The sequence below is a fragment of the Danio aesculapii genome, chromosome 23, assembly GCF_903798145.1.
Source record: "Danio aesculapii chromosome 23, fDanAes4.1, whole genome shotgun sequence".
Classification (NCBI taxonomy): Eukaryota; Metazoa; Chordata; class Actinopteri; order Cypriniformes; family Danionidae; genus Danio; species Danio aesculapii.
The window spans coordinates 48047345-48061679 of record NC_079457.1 but is presented as its reverse complement, the minus strand read 5'-3'; the positions used below and the strand labels follow the sequence as shown (position 1 = coordinate 48061679).

The 14335-nt window shown below is 40.5% G+C and overlaps 1 protein-coding gene across 2 annotated transcripts in view; it reads right to left on the bottom strand.

Annotated features, from left to right (window-relative positions):
- Window positions 1–230: 230 nt before the first annotated feature.
- The window catches only part of epm2a (EPM2A glucan phosphatase, laforin), a 35427-nt gene continuing 21322 nt past the window's right edge, over window positions 231–14335 (bottom strand). The window contains exons 1-3 of one of the 2 annotated variants that reach the window (XM_056448954.1): window positions 6789–6816; window positions 1412–1656; window positions 231–1135 (exon numbers count right to left, since the gene is read on the bottom strand). In XM_056448954.1, the coding sequence (XP_056304929.1) occupies window positions 852–1135; window positions 1412–1656; window positions 6789–6805 (546 nt within the window). In that variant the 5' untranslated portion in view covers window positions 6806–6816 and the 3' untranslated portion in view covers window positions 231–851. Of the gene's footprint in view, window positions 1136–1411; window positions 1657–6788; window positions 6817–14335 lie in introns of those variants that run through there. The other variant, XM_056448953.1, reaches the window with a different exon arrangement.

Genomic DNA, 14335 nt, shown 5'->3' with positions numbered 1-14335 from the left:
TTAGTAAATGCATTAACTAATGAACCTTATTGAAAAGTGTTTTATATATATATATATATATATATATATATATATATTTATTTATATATATATAAGTGTCAAATGTCAAAAAAACTCAACACAGATGATAATAATAATAATTATTAATGATTTTGTACAAATAATAATTTATCTTCATAAAACATCAAAGCAGCATATTATAATAATTTCTGAATAGGTATTAAATCAGTTTCCCAAGACTTTCTCATCATATTGTAGTATTAACTCCCTATTATTTTTCAAATGTAGTTCTGTTTGATAAGATTAAAATCTTTCTTAAAGGGGATTTATTATGCCCCATTTTACAAGATGTAAAATAATGTATTTTTGTAAAGTATTAGCTCAAAATACCCCACAAATAATGTTTAATAACTCTATAAATCTGCCCCTTTTAGGCTTTGATCCTAGTTGTGGCGTTTTGGTGACTGTCACTTTAGATTTAAATGAGATTTTGGGATGAGGGCGGAGCTACAAATGCCTGTGTGTCAGCTTAGAGGCAGATTCATTAACAAGACTAACGTCTTATGCTAATGAGGGACAGATGGTCAGTAGTGGGCGGGGCTTCCCCCTCTGATGGCACGTACAAAGGGAGAATGTCAATCAGAGTGTTTCTGCAGACTGTTTTTACAAAGTCTGATTATAAAAATTAAAGTTAATACATTATTACAACTAGAAGCTGGTTACGTTCACAGACTGTTGCCACATAACTGAGTTCAAACCCCATATTAACGTTTTTTTTTTACATAATAGGTGCCATTTAAACCTTGATTTGACTGAACTACAGACCTCCATTGCACTAGAGGGTGCTGTCTTCACGTCTCTGTGCTGCAGACAGATGGACGGAGTTGTCCAAACTTCATTTGAAAGTCATCTCGGGCCCTGAGCAGGGCCTCCTCATCGATGTAGACTGCCGCCCTTCTGGCGGTGAGGAAGTACTGCACCTTCCGGAGTTTCCAGCCGAACACGTACATGAGAAGTCCACAGACGGCAGCAGTGGAGCGACCTACTCCTGCGTTACAGTGGACGTAGACGCTGTGACCGTTTTCCAGCAGGCCAAACAGCAGAAACACTGCCTGGGGCAGCATCTGTATACGCCCTGCAGAGATGGGAAGTATTCAATTCAATTCAAGTTTATTCGTATAGTGGTATTCACAAGAATTATTGTTTCAAAGCAGCTTTACAAAAGGCGCATATTATTGCATCACAATTCGGAAAAGTTAATGTTATTAGTTACTGTAAGAGCCATCATTTGACTTCATGAAAATTTCAAATAATACAGAAATTAGATTTAAATGGTTTTTCAAAAGACATCTGCGTCAGTCATTCAAGAACATACAGTCTAACCACACACACACACAACACACACACTGACCTTCTGTGCTCATGTCCTGCGTGGGCATCCAGATGTAAGAAAGGCCAGAGTCTCTGTACAGATGCATCATGGTCTCGGGGGTCATGGGTTGACTAAGGTCCCGCCGGCAGCCGTGCGAGTTGTTTATCACGTCCCACTCGGTCTGAAAGTTCATGACTGCTGTGACACCCAGCTCTTGTTTTAGCTTTAGGGTTACATGTTCGACGCGTCGAGGACAGCTGCCTAACCAGACACGTGGCAGCACCCTAAAGAGAAAACAGACACATGAATGAAGAGCTTAAACTAATTGTGTGAGTAAACACTGCAGCTATTCAGAGGAGGCAAGAAAGGCTGAGCCCCCACAAATCTATTAGAGACACATTGTGAAAAACAAAGAAATAAATAAATATTTGTTGTCCTTTAGAATGTGTTGTTCAAGTTCAAGTTGGGCTTTATTTGTAATTTTAGAGCTTTATTTTGAGGATCTGAGGTGAACGATCTGCTGCTTTTTTCAGTAAATGATATGTAAAATCATATTTAAACTCACATTCTGAGCATTTAAAGGTGCAGTTTGTAAGTTTGACACCCAGTGGTTGAACTAGATGGAAAAATACGATCTGCGCCGGGCGCATGGTCTAACAGTGTTGTGCTTACTCTCTTAATGAGTTATGGGTGTGTTTTGAGCAGAACGTGCATTAAACCAATCATACCCTTTAAGAGTCAGTTGCCTCAGGCCATGGCGCATTTGCTATTTATATGGCGGACTTAATAAAAAGTAAAAACTGAATAAAAGTAAAAACTGAAGGCTTCACTAGCGAGAAAACAGTTAAACAGCATCTGCAGAGGATCAAAAAACTAGCCTCCTCCATTCAGCCTCTTTACTTTCTCTTTACTTTACTTTTACTCCTAACTTTACTCCTTTACTTTGCTGGGGTAAGGAAACGGTGGAAACTCACTCCACTGAACACATCCATTATCCCACATATTCAATTTCCTTTGTTAAGCGCAAAGATTTGTTTCAAAACTATTTCTAAATTCAGTTCTGATTTCCAGCAGAGGAATAAATGAACAATAATAACGAAGTGTGGTCAAACAACTGAGTTATATCCAAACAAAGCGGCGCAAATTGATTTGCTATTTAAACAACGTGGCGTAAAATGTAAAAATTAAAGTTGTGCTGGTCTGAAAACAGCAACAAATAACGGCATACACATCTTGCGCCTTATTGCGCCGGTCATATAATAGAGCCACTTTATGTTTCCTTACTTCACTTGGTCTTTTTAGTTTTTTTTCCAAGTGCTTTTTTCTCTTCTTTTCTTCTTTTTCCCTCAAGCTTTTTTTTCCTTTTCATTCCTTTCCTTACATTTTCTCTCCACTTCTTTCCTTCCTTGTTCTTTCTTTTGTCTTTTATTATCTCTTATATTCCTTTCCAATCCCTTCTTTTATGTTTACTTAGTTTTCATGGTCTTTTCCTTTTCTTTCATGTACTTTTTTCTTTTCTTTATTTCGATTTCTTTATTTTCTTGCCTGTTTTTAACTTTCCTTGCCTATTCTGCTGTATTTTTACAGTAACTTACAGTATTGTTTCCTGTCGACTATTTTCTTTTCCCACTTATCCCACTTCAATGTCTTTCTTTTCATTTAGTGTCTGATAATAATGCGACATGACAAATTTGCAGTCTGCAGTTTAATGTGTAAGGTTAGAGGTTTGTTTCTGTGGCAGAACGCAGTAAAGAGTGAATCACTGTGCAGTAACACTGTCAGTCCGCAGCTCTTAAAAGGTTTTCATCCAGTATATGTTTTATGATCTGGTCTGTCAGCCTGCCACATCTGCCTCCACTTCTTGCTCCAGGATCTATCACAATTAAGCGCTGGGGTGATTGTGTGTTATTGAGGTGGTGCATCATGAGGATGTGTGTGTTTTTCAGGAACGTTGACCTGTGCACAACTTCAATCCAAATAATTTCATGACCTCTACTTTAATGATCTCTATACTGACACTATGCTGTCAGTGAGAACTGTCTTTCTGATGAGAGGTTAAACTGAGGTCCTGACTCTCTGTGGTCATTAAAAATCCCATGGCACTTCTTGGGTGTAACCCTGGTGTCCTGGCCAAATTCCCTCCACTTACCGATCATAGCCTCCCAATCATCCCTGTCCACAAAATTGACTCTATCACTATCTCCCCACAGCACCAATAGCAGGTGTGGCTGAACGCACTGGCGCCGTTGACCTGTGGCTGCCGTTGCATCATCCAAGTGGGCGGGGCATGTCAGTAGTTAGTGATGTCACAAAAATAATCAATCCATTTAGGCGGAAGCGACAAACTGCAAATGTTTAAAAGTGAATTTCTCACTGTTTTGAAGCACACCACCTTATAGATATCCTTAAGATTAACATACTGATACTAACATCTAAAAAAACAAACCTTATTTTGATTTCATGGGGACTTTAATTCTGAATGTAAATACGTTTATTACTATACTCATCGCTATCGCTTCTAATGTACCTTCAGAGGAAAGTAGAGGAGGTACTTTTGGTTTTACATTTCCAGTGTATCTGCGCATCAAACGCAGAGATGTCAGCGGGAGTCTCAGTATGTGGGAGCTCCAGACTGCAGTAATGGAAATGCTAATGAGTGTTTAGCGGCGTGAGGAGACAGACTGACAGCCTGGGGAATGAAGCCAGGAAGGTCACCAGCTTCAGCCGAGGGGTGTATTTTTACCTCAGAAACCCACACGCCCGTTTGAGGATGAAAAATAAGTGAGACGATTGAAGGAAAGGGAGTTTGTGGAGGTTAATGGTCTGTAGCATTGACTGCAATCTATTCTATACCCCCTACAAAACTTTCACCAGATCTGGGGTCTGGTTTATAACATTTGCATAGAAACTTTCCTAAAATCCTGCTGAAAAATCCAGCTTAAACCAGCCTAGGCTGGTTGGCTGGTTTTAGCTGGTTGACCAGCCTGGTTTTAGAGAGGTTTTGGCCACTTTTAGGCTGGTTTCCAGCCATTTCCAGCCTGGTCTTAGCTGGTTAGGCTGGAAAATGATCAGCTAAAACCAGCTTAACCAGCCAGGTTTAAGCTGGACATAGCTGGTTTTGGCTGGCCTTCCAGCCTGGCAAGGTGGTCAAGCTGGTTTTAGCTGGTCATTTTCCAGCCTGACCAGCTAAGACCAGGCTGGAAATGGCTGGAAACCAGCTTGAAAGTGGCCAAAACCCCTCTAAAACCAGGCTGGTCAACCAGCTAAAACCAGCCAACCAGCCTAGGCTGGTTTAAGCTGGTTTTTTCAGTAGGGAAGTGAAGGTAGAAAATGATAAATGTTATTTAGTTATTTACTAATGAGTATGGCCCATATGATGAGTTAACACTAGGTTTTATTAATTTTGTAATTAAACGTAGATTGACCTGTGTGTGCACGAGATGAGACCGAGTCTTATATTTCCATTGTTTTTCTATGTAAACACAGTTGACATGTGCAAGATCACTCACATCTTTTGCAACACCTGTTAAGATAAAACTGTTTCAATGTTTACATATAGTGACGCTAATGGATGTCAGTCCAAAGCAGTGGTACGGAGGTGGGGCTAGCCTTGCAAGCATCGGTTTATGGCAACAAATCGACATGACAACAGCATTTCTGAGCCCTCTTCCGTTCTCTCCAAAGATTTTCTTTGTGAATGAAAGTTGCTAATGCTCAGTTATTTGATGGCTGTGGTCTTTTCTGTCGACTTCCAGTGATTGGCACATCTGGATTGACTGTATTCATCATCAGAGTCCATGAACTGAACAGCGACTACCGTATTATAGGGATGGCTGATGTGAAACTGACGTTTCGACACAGTGTCGAGATCCCGAAGCGCAAGAGTTTCAAGTGCACTGAAGCATGACCCGAAACATCCAGGTTACTTGACTAAGGTGATTCGAAGTGAAGTTTCATAAACTAATTTCGAGAGGAGCACGTGATATGATTGAGCACGACTGGCTGCTCATCTGTAATAATCCAATCAGAGTGATCCTAGTTTACAATAAATGGATCGTTTTCTCCTTCCTGCTCTATCTTCGTTTTGAAGAATCCCCCCTCCCACCCCATCTCCTCCTTTTCCTCTCTTTTCCAAGGGGGAGCTCTCGAGACCTACCTGATCTCAGATCTCCAGATATGCTTATTTGGCCTGGCGGGAGCCCTGGGCTCAAATATCTCCGAGCTCAGGGTTCTCTCCCGGGACAGCATGCCAAACATGCTATAAATGCTAAGCTTATCTAAGTGGGAACTCTTGAAATACACAGGTAATGTGACCAAAGTGTTTCAAAACACCTGGTCACGCGACTAACGCGATTCAAAGCATTGGTCATTTTAGAAGCGTTTTGGGACCTGGCGAATCTGCGTTTGACTGACAGGGTCGGAAAGAACTTCTCTTATGTAGCCTAGTGGACCGTGTGTGTGTGCAAATGGCTCAAGTCCCAACTTATAAATACTCAGAAATTATCACGATGTAATTTTAATGGTGTTACTTTTTTATGACCATATGTATTTATTCACAAAGTGTTCATTTGGATGTCAGACCAATGTTAAAACAAAACGTTACCAGAACAGAACATTTAAACACTATTACAATAGCTGCATCACTCTGGATTCGAACCCGTTATCTCTGCATACTAGTAAGGAACTCTCACCGCTCCACTAAATCAGTTGAAGCTTCAACTCTACAAACTCTCTTCCTTTGCTGAAGCTGTTCCAGAGCAATACATAAAAATTACCACTAGGTGTCACTGTAGAGACACATTCGCTTCGACTGTTTCATAAAGCCTTGCTTTGCCCACCACTAGCGTATCGTGATGAATACATGTAACATTTCACACCTAATAACAATAGAAAACTGCTATAATTTACAAATAAACAATGAGATGTATGACTTCAAAGTAAATCCTGAGCATAGGTTTGTACTGAAGCAGAAACAAACTAAGGTTAACCAAAAAACATAGCAAATGAACCATTATCAAACACACCATAACTTTGTAATCACTGTTTTCATTTCTGTTGTGCTACAGATCCGTAACAGGGTTATTATGCTAGAGTTTTAATGGCGTTTGACAGATGATTATTGCAATTGTCTTACTGATTGTGGTCTTGCGAAAATGGTCTCACGACATCAAAAGCCTTCCAGTCCTGGCTGAGCCAAGAGGGTTTTCTGTGTGTCCAGGTGCTCTGGTTTCCTCAGTTCAAACTCATGTGCTTTAGGCAACACAGGCTCATTGTGAAAACGTAGCCCTGCGGACGTTTCTGGAGACAGCGAATTATGTAGGCGGAGGTACGTATGGCTGCATTTCATTTCTTTAAAAAAAACGCAACAGGGCGGTGTGACGCCGTTCCTTTTCGCGCTTACCAGCTGACCGCTTACCTTCGTATGGACGGCATTCCGGCTGAAACCAGTTTATCCCATTAGCGCGCCACGTCCGGTGGATTTGAGATGCAGAGAGGAGTTGACCAGGAAGACGGGGGTTCGAGTCCGGTGAAGAGCGGTTCCAGAAAGCAGGTAAGACAAAAACAGAATCCAAAATATAAAACAAACAAGTGAATAGCAGGGTGAGAATGTGGTAAAAAAGAAAAAAAGTCAGACGAGGGATTTTATTTTTTTGGATTGCTTTTGAAACGTGTTGGTTGGGTTTAGGGAAGTGGGTGGGCGGGTCAATCGATAAAATTAGTTGGGTTTAGGGAAGAGGGAGGGTGGGTCAGCCGATCGTTCGCTCAGTCAGTCAGAAAGTCTGTCCAGAAGTGAGTCAACAGCGGCCTCTGGTGGGTTTACGCGAGAACAGCAGGCTTGAATGGCACTCGCGAGGAAAATTTGAGATCTCCAAAAGCGTACACAGCACCCTCTGGCGGATTAGCGAAAACAAAAACTGCAGAAAAAAGTGCCGCCAGGACGTATTTCGCAGTCTCCAGAAACGTCCGCGGAGGTACGTTTTCAGAATGAGCCTAGGTTGGCTTTAGGTTAAGTGGGTAAACTAAATTAGCCATAGTGTATGTGTATGAGTGTGTGTATGTGTTCTAGAGTGTGTATGGGTGTTTACAGTGCTGTGTTGTGGCTGTAAGGGCGTCCACCCCATAAAACATATGCCAGAGTAATTGGTGGTTCATTTCACTGTGGCGACCCCTGATAAATCAGAGACTCAACTAAAGGTCAGTGAATGGGTGAGTGAACTTAATAGAGAACAGTCCCATATTCATGAAGTTTACCCTCACTCTAATTTTATAAAAGGATGTATTAGTTGTGTATGCAATTGTAAATAAATGATTTTAAATTTGATCTCTAAATTACCCCCTACCCTAAAATAATAATAAAACAATCTAACTCCAATCATTTTTTGACAGCACTGTACACAAACATGAATAATGTAACCAGTTTGAAGAAGATGACATGTTTTACTTTAGCTTTTAAAGAAAGGGTGCCGTCATCTTGGAATACCATTGCGTCTGACGTCACTGGGTTTAAGCCATTCCCGGTGAACAGATACATAAGTAATGGACTGACCATAACGACTCATTGCACCTTATTACACCTTTTTCTGAAATACTTGATTCTGATTGGTCAAACCACCACATTGCAAATGCTAAAACTAATAACACAGGCTCATCTGGGTACTGATTTTGGTCCAAATGTGCAAAGTGAGAGATGTGTGCATTACCTTCTCTCTCTGACAAAATTTGTTTGTGTGTACTTGAGCACTGCATTAGTAGTGGACACATGTAGTGTGTTTTAATTAGGCTGAGGTGACAAGTACAGGTTGCATTTAATTAGTGGTCAAAGACCCAACAAGGTGTACTTGATCGCGGAGACAAAAGGTCCTTGCTTTTATTTCTTCCTTGGGACTTCTGTTCTTTCAACAGCCAGAGTTTATTTTACATTCCCTTTGTGGTGTGAATAAGACTTAGTAATTATAAAACACAGACCTGTGTCCTGAGCTTCACAGTCGCTGGTTTCTTTTATAAAGTCAAAGCTGAGTTCTTAGTTGGTCCTACGGTCTTTTAAGATTCAAAATGACATAACTATTGCTGCACAAGTCCTTCCTTCAGTGTTTAATTGTACTAAATGTAACCCAGGGTCATTGGAAATATGTGCTCCAAATACCAAATAGGTTGCTTTGGTTACGTTTCATTGCACGTTTCAGATGACAAATCCATCAGAGGGCGCTGTTTACATTTTTGCAAATCTGAAATGTGTTACTTAGCATACATTTTATTACACGTTTCAGATACACATCCATCTTATGTCCAGGAGAAAGTCCACTGACGAAACCCTACCAATAGTGTTTTCAGAAGAAGACATGAGTGAAATGTACTGCGACCACATAGTTTTACCTTGATTTTTTATTGGTTTTATCTATGTTGTGGAAGCATGTGACTCCAGACTCGAACCTGAGTGCTTTGCATCACAAGTACAATACTGTATAAAGTGAGCTACAAGCAAATTGACAGACGCTGGAAAAGTTGTCCAATTGGAGATAGATAATTGAGGCAAACATATTCAATTACAAACCATATACTCTATTGTGAAGAAAGCCCAGCAGAGACTGTACTTCCTTCGTCAGCTGAGGAAGTCCAACCTGCCACAGGAGCTACTCGTACAGTTCTACTCAGCTGTCATCCAATCCATCCTCTGCACTTCAATCACCGTCTGGTTCGGCTCAGCTGCCAAAACCGACCTCCGTAGACTACAGCGAATAGTCCGGACTGCTGAACGAATCACTGGCACAACCCTTCCTACACTTCAAGAACTGTACTCTTCCAGAGTGAGTAAAAGAGTGAGCAAAATCACTCTGGACCCCTCACACCCAGCACACTACCTGTTCGAACTGTTACCGTCTGGTCGGCGCTTCAGAGCACCAAGCACAAAAACAGCCAGACACAGGAAAAGTTTCTTTCCTCAGGCTGTCTACCTTATGAACTGTTAAATATTCCCCTACTGTGCAATAAATATGTGCAATACTTTCTCATACGCACTTGTACACAGCACCTTATATCAATATACAATGCAATACTTTCTACATTTGCACTTGTACACAGCACCTTTTAACCTGTATATTTATAACAATCTGTACATACAACTCAACATCCAGGTTTCTTCACTAACCGCATCTGTTTAATGTTCATCATTTTTTATTATTATTATTTTATTTTTTCTGATTATTTTGTGTTGTCACTTGTCACTTTATGTACACTGGAAGCTTCTGTAGCCAAAACAAATTCCTTGTGTGTGTGAAGCACACTTGGCAATAAAACTGATTCTGATTCTGATACACAACGTTATATTGTCTTGCGGGGTTTATTTGGTGTTGTGCAAAGAACTGCTAGAGTGATCCATAAATCCCTGTAAATATCCTCAATGTAAAAAGGAACAAAATTCTGTATTATATTCAGTTTGCACTTCAGTATATTCTCTTAAAGTTTATTATTTACATAATGGTTGGTTTTTAAACTTTTTTCCTTCTCCTTTTTTAGTATCAGAACACTTCAGCTTTTATTTTCCATCTCTTGTAGCACAGCCTTAAAAAATTGTTCCATTATCAGAAACTGCACTCAGAATACCACCATCAAAACACAAAACTCTGTGTCAAGAGGTTTTTTTTATTATTATTGTAAAATTTATGAAGCATACTGCACTGCTTGCTGGCATGACATGCTATAAATGCACCATTACTTCTACACTTAGTGTGTACTGTAACTACCATCATTCTGACATCTCTGGCCATTTCCCGTTCAGCAGTACAGACTGCATGCACTCAGCCTCCAACAGGCAGCACCGGAAAGCAACAAGATGCTAGATTTGCCGAAGTTTGTGGCGTTAAATGTTTAAAATTAGTTTTTAGAGTGCTGTTAGAAACTCCTGTGAACACTCAGTGACGAGCAGCTTTATTATTGTGCTGTTGCTGACCTCAACATGTTCAGACAGGTCAGACGTACACTTCCTCTTTTGTTTATAATTTGTAACAGAATATACTGAAATTTGAAGATCAGACGTTAGGCTTGACAGATCAATCAAATCAGACAATCCAGTAATTATATGTAAAATTCAGGATTGCTTCGCAGTGAAGCTGCGGCAAAAAATTGTTTGAGAAATTGAGGCGCTCTAGGCTACTTTTTAACAGCAGACGCCGCTCTAGTCTAATTTTTAACAACAGATGACGCTCTAGGCTACTTTTTAACAGCAGACGCCACCCTAAGCTAGTTTTTAACAGCAGATGGAGCTCTAGGCTAGTTTTTAACAGCAGATCGCACTATAGAAGGCATGGGCAAACTTGATCCTCGAGGGCCGGTGTCCCTGCAGAGTTTTGCTCCAACCCTAATCAAACACACCTGAAAACCCTAATTAGTGTCTTCAAGATCACTAGAAAGCTACAAGCAGGTGTCTTTGATTAGGGTTGGAGCAAAACTATGCAGGGACACCGGCCCTCCAGGATCAAGTTTGCCCATCCCTGCACTGTAGGCTAGTTTTTAACAGCAGATGACACTCTAGGCTAGTTTTTAACAGCAGATGGCACTATAGGCTAGTTTTTAACAGCAGATGGCACTATAGGCTAGTTTTTAACAGCAGATGCCGCCCTAAGCTAGTTTTTAACAGCAGATGCCGCCCTAAGCTAGTTTTTAACAGCAGATGGCGCTCTAGGCTAGTTTTTAACAGCAGATGGCGCTCTAGGCTAGTTTTTAACAGCAGATGGTGCTCTAGGCTAGTTTTTAACAGCAGATGGCACTCTAGGCTAGTTTTTTAACAGCAGATGGCACTCTAGGCTAGTTTTTAACAGCAGACGGCACTCTAGGCTAGTTTTTAACAGCAGATGGCACTCTAGGCTAGTGTTTAACAGCAGATGGCGCTCTAGGCTAGTTTTTAACAGCAGATGGCACTCTAGGCTAGTTTTTAACAGCAGATGGCACTCTAGGCTAGTTTTTAACAGCAGATGGCACTCTAGGCTAGTGTTTAACAGCAGATGGCACTCTAGGCTAGTGTTTAACAGCAGAAAGTGCTTTAGTCTAATGTTTAACAGCGAACGGCGCTCTAGGCTAGTTTTTAACAGCAGATGGCGCTCTAGGCTAGTTTTTAACAGCCGATGGCACACCAGGCTTGTTTTTAACAGCAGAAAGTGCTCTAGTCTAATGTTTAACAACGGACGGCGCTCTAGGCTAGTTTTTAACAGTAGATGGCGCTCTAGGCTAGTATTTAACAGCGGACAGCGCTCTAGGCTAGTTCTTAACAGTAGATGGCGCTATAGGCAAGGCAAGTTTATTTATATAGCACATTTCATACACAGTGGCAATTCAAAGTGCTTTACATAAACAGGAATAAAAGAAACAATTATAAGAGAAATAAAAACAAACAGAATAAAAATAAAATAAAATAAAAGCTGATAAAATGTGTTATAAAAGAGTTAAAAAGAAGAGAAAAACATAGTAGTTCGATCTGTCGGACGTAGCACAGTGCTCATTCAGTAAAGGCACAGCTAAACAGATGTGTTTTCAGTCTTGATTTGAATGTGCCTAATGTTGGAGCACATCTGATCATTTCTGGAAGCTGATTCCAGCAGCGAGGGGCGTAGTAGCTGAAAGCCGATTCACCCTGCTTTGACTGAACTCTTGGGATTTCTAATCTATTTGATCCTAAAGATCTGAGTGATCTGTTAGGTTTGTATTCAGTGAGCATATCTATAATGTATTGAGGTCCTAGGCCATTTAGTGATTTATAGACCAGTAATAATACTTTAAAATCTATTCTAAATGTGACTGGGAGCCAGTGTAAAGACCTGAGGACAGGTGTGATGTGCTCTGATTTCCTGGTTCTGGTCAGAATTCTGGCCGCAGCGTTCTGGATGAGCTGCAACTGTCTGACTGTCTTTTTGGAAAGGCCAGTGAGGAGGCCATTACAGTAATCCACCCTGCTGCTGATAAAAGCATGAACAAGTTTCTCTAAGTCTTCACTGGAAACAAAGCATCTAATTCTTGCAATGTTTTTGAGATGATAGTATGCTGATTTACTAACTGCTTTGACATGACTATTGAAACTCAGATCTGACTCCAGAGTCACACCAAGATTCTTGACCTTATTTTTTGTTGTTTGACCCTTAGAGCCAAGGTACGCATTCACCTTGAGAACCTCATCTCTGTTCCCAAACGCAATGACTTCAGTTTTCTCTTTGTTTAACTGAAGAAAGTTTTGGCACATCCAATTGTTAATTTCATCAATGCATTGGCAGAGGGTGTCAATGGGGCTGTAGTCATTAGGCAGTAAGGCTAGGTAGATCTGAGTGTCATCAGCATAGCTGTGGTAGGAGATTTGGTTCTTTCTCATTATTTGGCTCAGAGGGAGCATATAAAGGTTGAACAGGAGTGGTGCCAGAATCGAGCCTTGTGGGACTCCACATGTCATGGGTGTCCACCCTGACCTATGGTCACCTATACTGACATAGTATCCTCTCCCTTCAAGGTAAGATCTGAACCATTTGAGGACCGTCCCAGACAGCCCAACCCAGTTTTCCAGCCTATCCAGAAGTATGCTGTGATCGACAGTGTCAAATGCAGCACTGAGATCAAGCAGTACCAGCACTGTTAGTTTGCCTGAATCTGTATTTAGGCGGATGTCATTGATTATCTTTATAAGGGCGCTCTCTGTACTGTGATGTGGTCTGAAACCAGATTGAAAATTGTCCAAACACCCCTTGAAGTTTAAGAACTTGTTAACCTGGTTAAAAACAACTTTTTCAATGATTTTGCCAATGAAAGGGAGATTTGAGATGGGCCTGTAATTGCTCAATATGGTGTTATCTAGGTTGCTCTTCTTCAAGAGGGGTTTAACAACTGCAGTTTAAGTGAGTTAGGAAAAATCCCCGAGAGAAGTGAAGCATTTACCACTTTTAGAAGATCCATTTCTAAGCAGGTAAATACCGTTTTAAAGAATGATGTGGGGAGCGTGTCGAGACTGCAGGTTGATGTTTTCATAATTTGCACGATCTCTTCTAAGATTTTGCCATTAATTGCCATGAAATCGGACATCATGTCTGATTTCTTAAGTTGTGGTTGAGCTAGTCTGACGTCGACACAATTTGGCTGATTGGATGAGCTGATTGCCTTTCTGATATTATTGATCTTGTCAGTAAAGAAATGAGCAAACTCATTACATTTGCTTTCAGAGAGTAGCTCACTGGGAATCCGACTGGGGGGGGTTGTGAGTTTCTCTATCGTTGCAAAGAGTTTACGAGCATTGTTTACGTTGCTGTTTATAAGGCTTGAAAAGAAAGTCTGCCTAGCAGTTTTTAGTTCCATATTAAAAGCACGAAGACTGTCTTTATAGATATTATAATGGACTACTAGTTTCGTCTTTCTCCACATACGCTCAGCTTTTCTGCACTGTCTTTTCATTATTTTAATTCTTGGGGACCTAGTCCAGGAACCCCTTTGGCTGCTAGTTATCTTCTTGGCTTTAACAGGAGCAATGTCATCTATGACATTCTTAACTTTAGAGTTAAACAAATCAAGAAGAGAATCAACAGAGTCTGCAGATATACTTGGTGCTAGCGATAAGGCCTTCATAAACTGCTCATTAGTGTTCTCATTTATGCATCTCTTTCTGACAGAGACAGATCTGTCTTTAATAGCTGGAGTGATCAATATATCAAAGAAAATACAGAAATGATCAGATAGTGCAACATCCTTAACAACAGTTGATGAAATGTGTAAACCCTTAGTTATAAGTAGATCAAGAGTGTGTCCACGATTGTGTGTGGGTCCTTGAACATGCTGAGTCAGATCAAAAGTGTTCAAAACAGTCATCAGTTCTTTTACAGCATTGATTTCTGGATTATCAATGTGAATATTAAAATCCCCAGCAATGGTAAAATAGTCAAATTCAGAGGTTACTATTGATAACAGCTCTGTAAAATCATCAATAAAAGCTGGAGAATA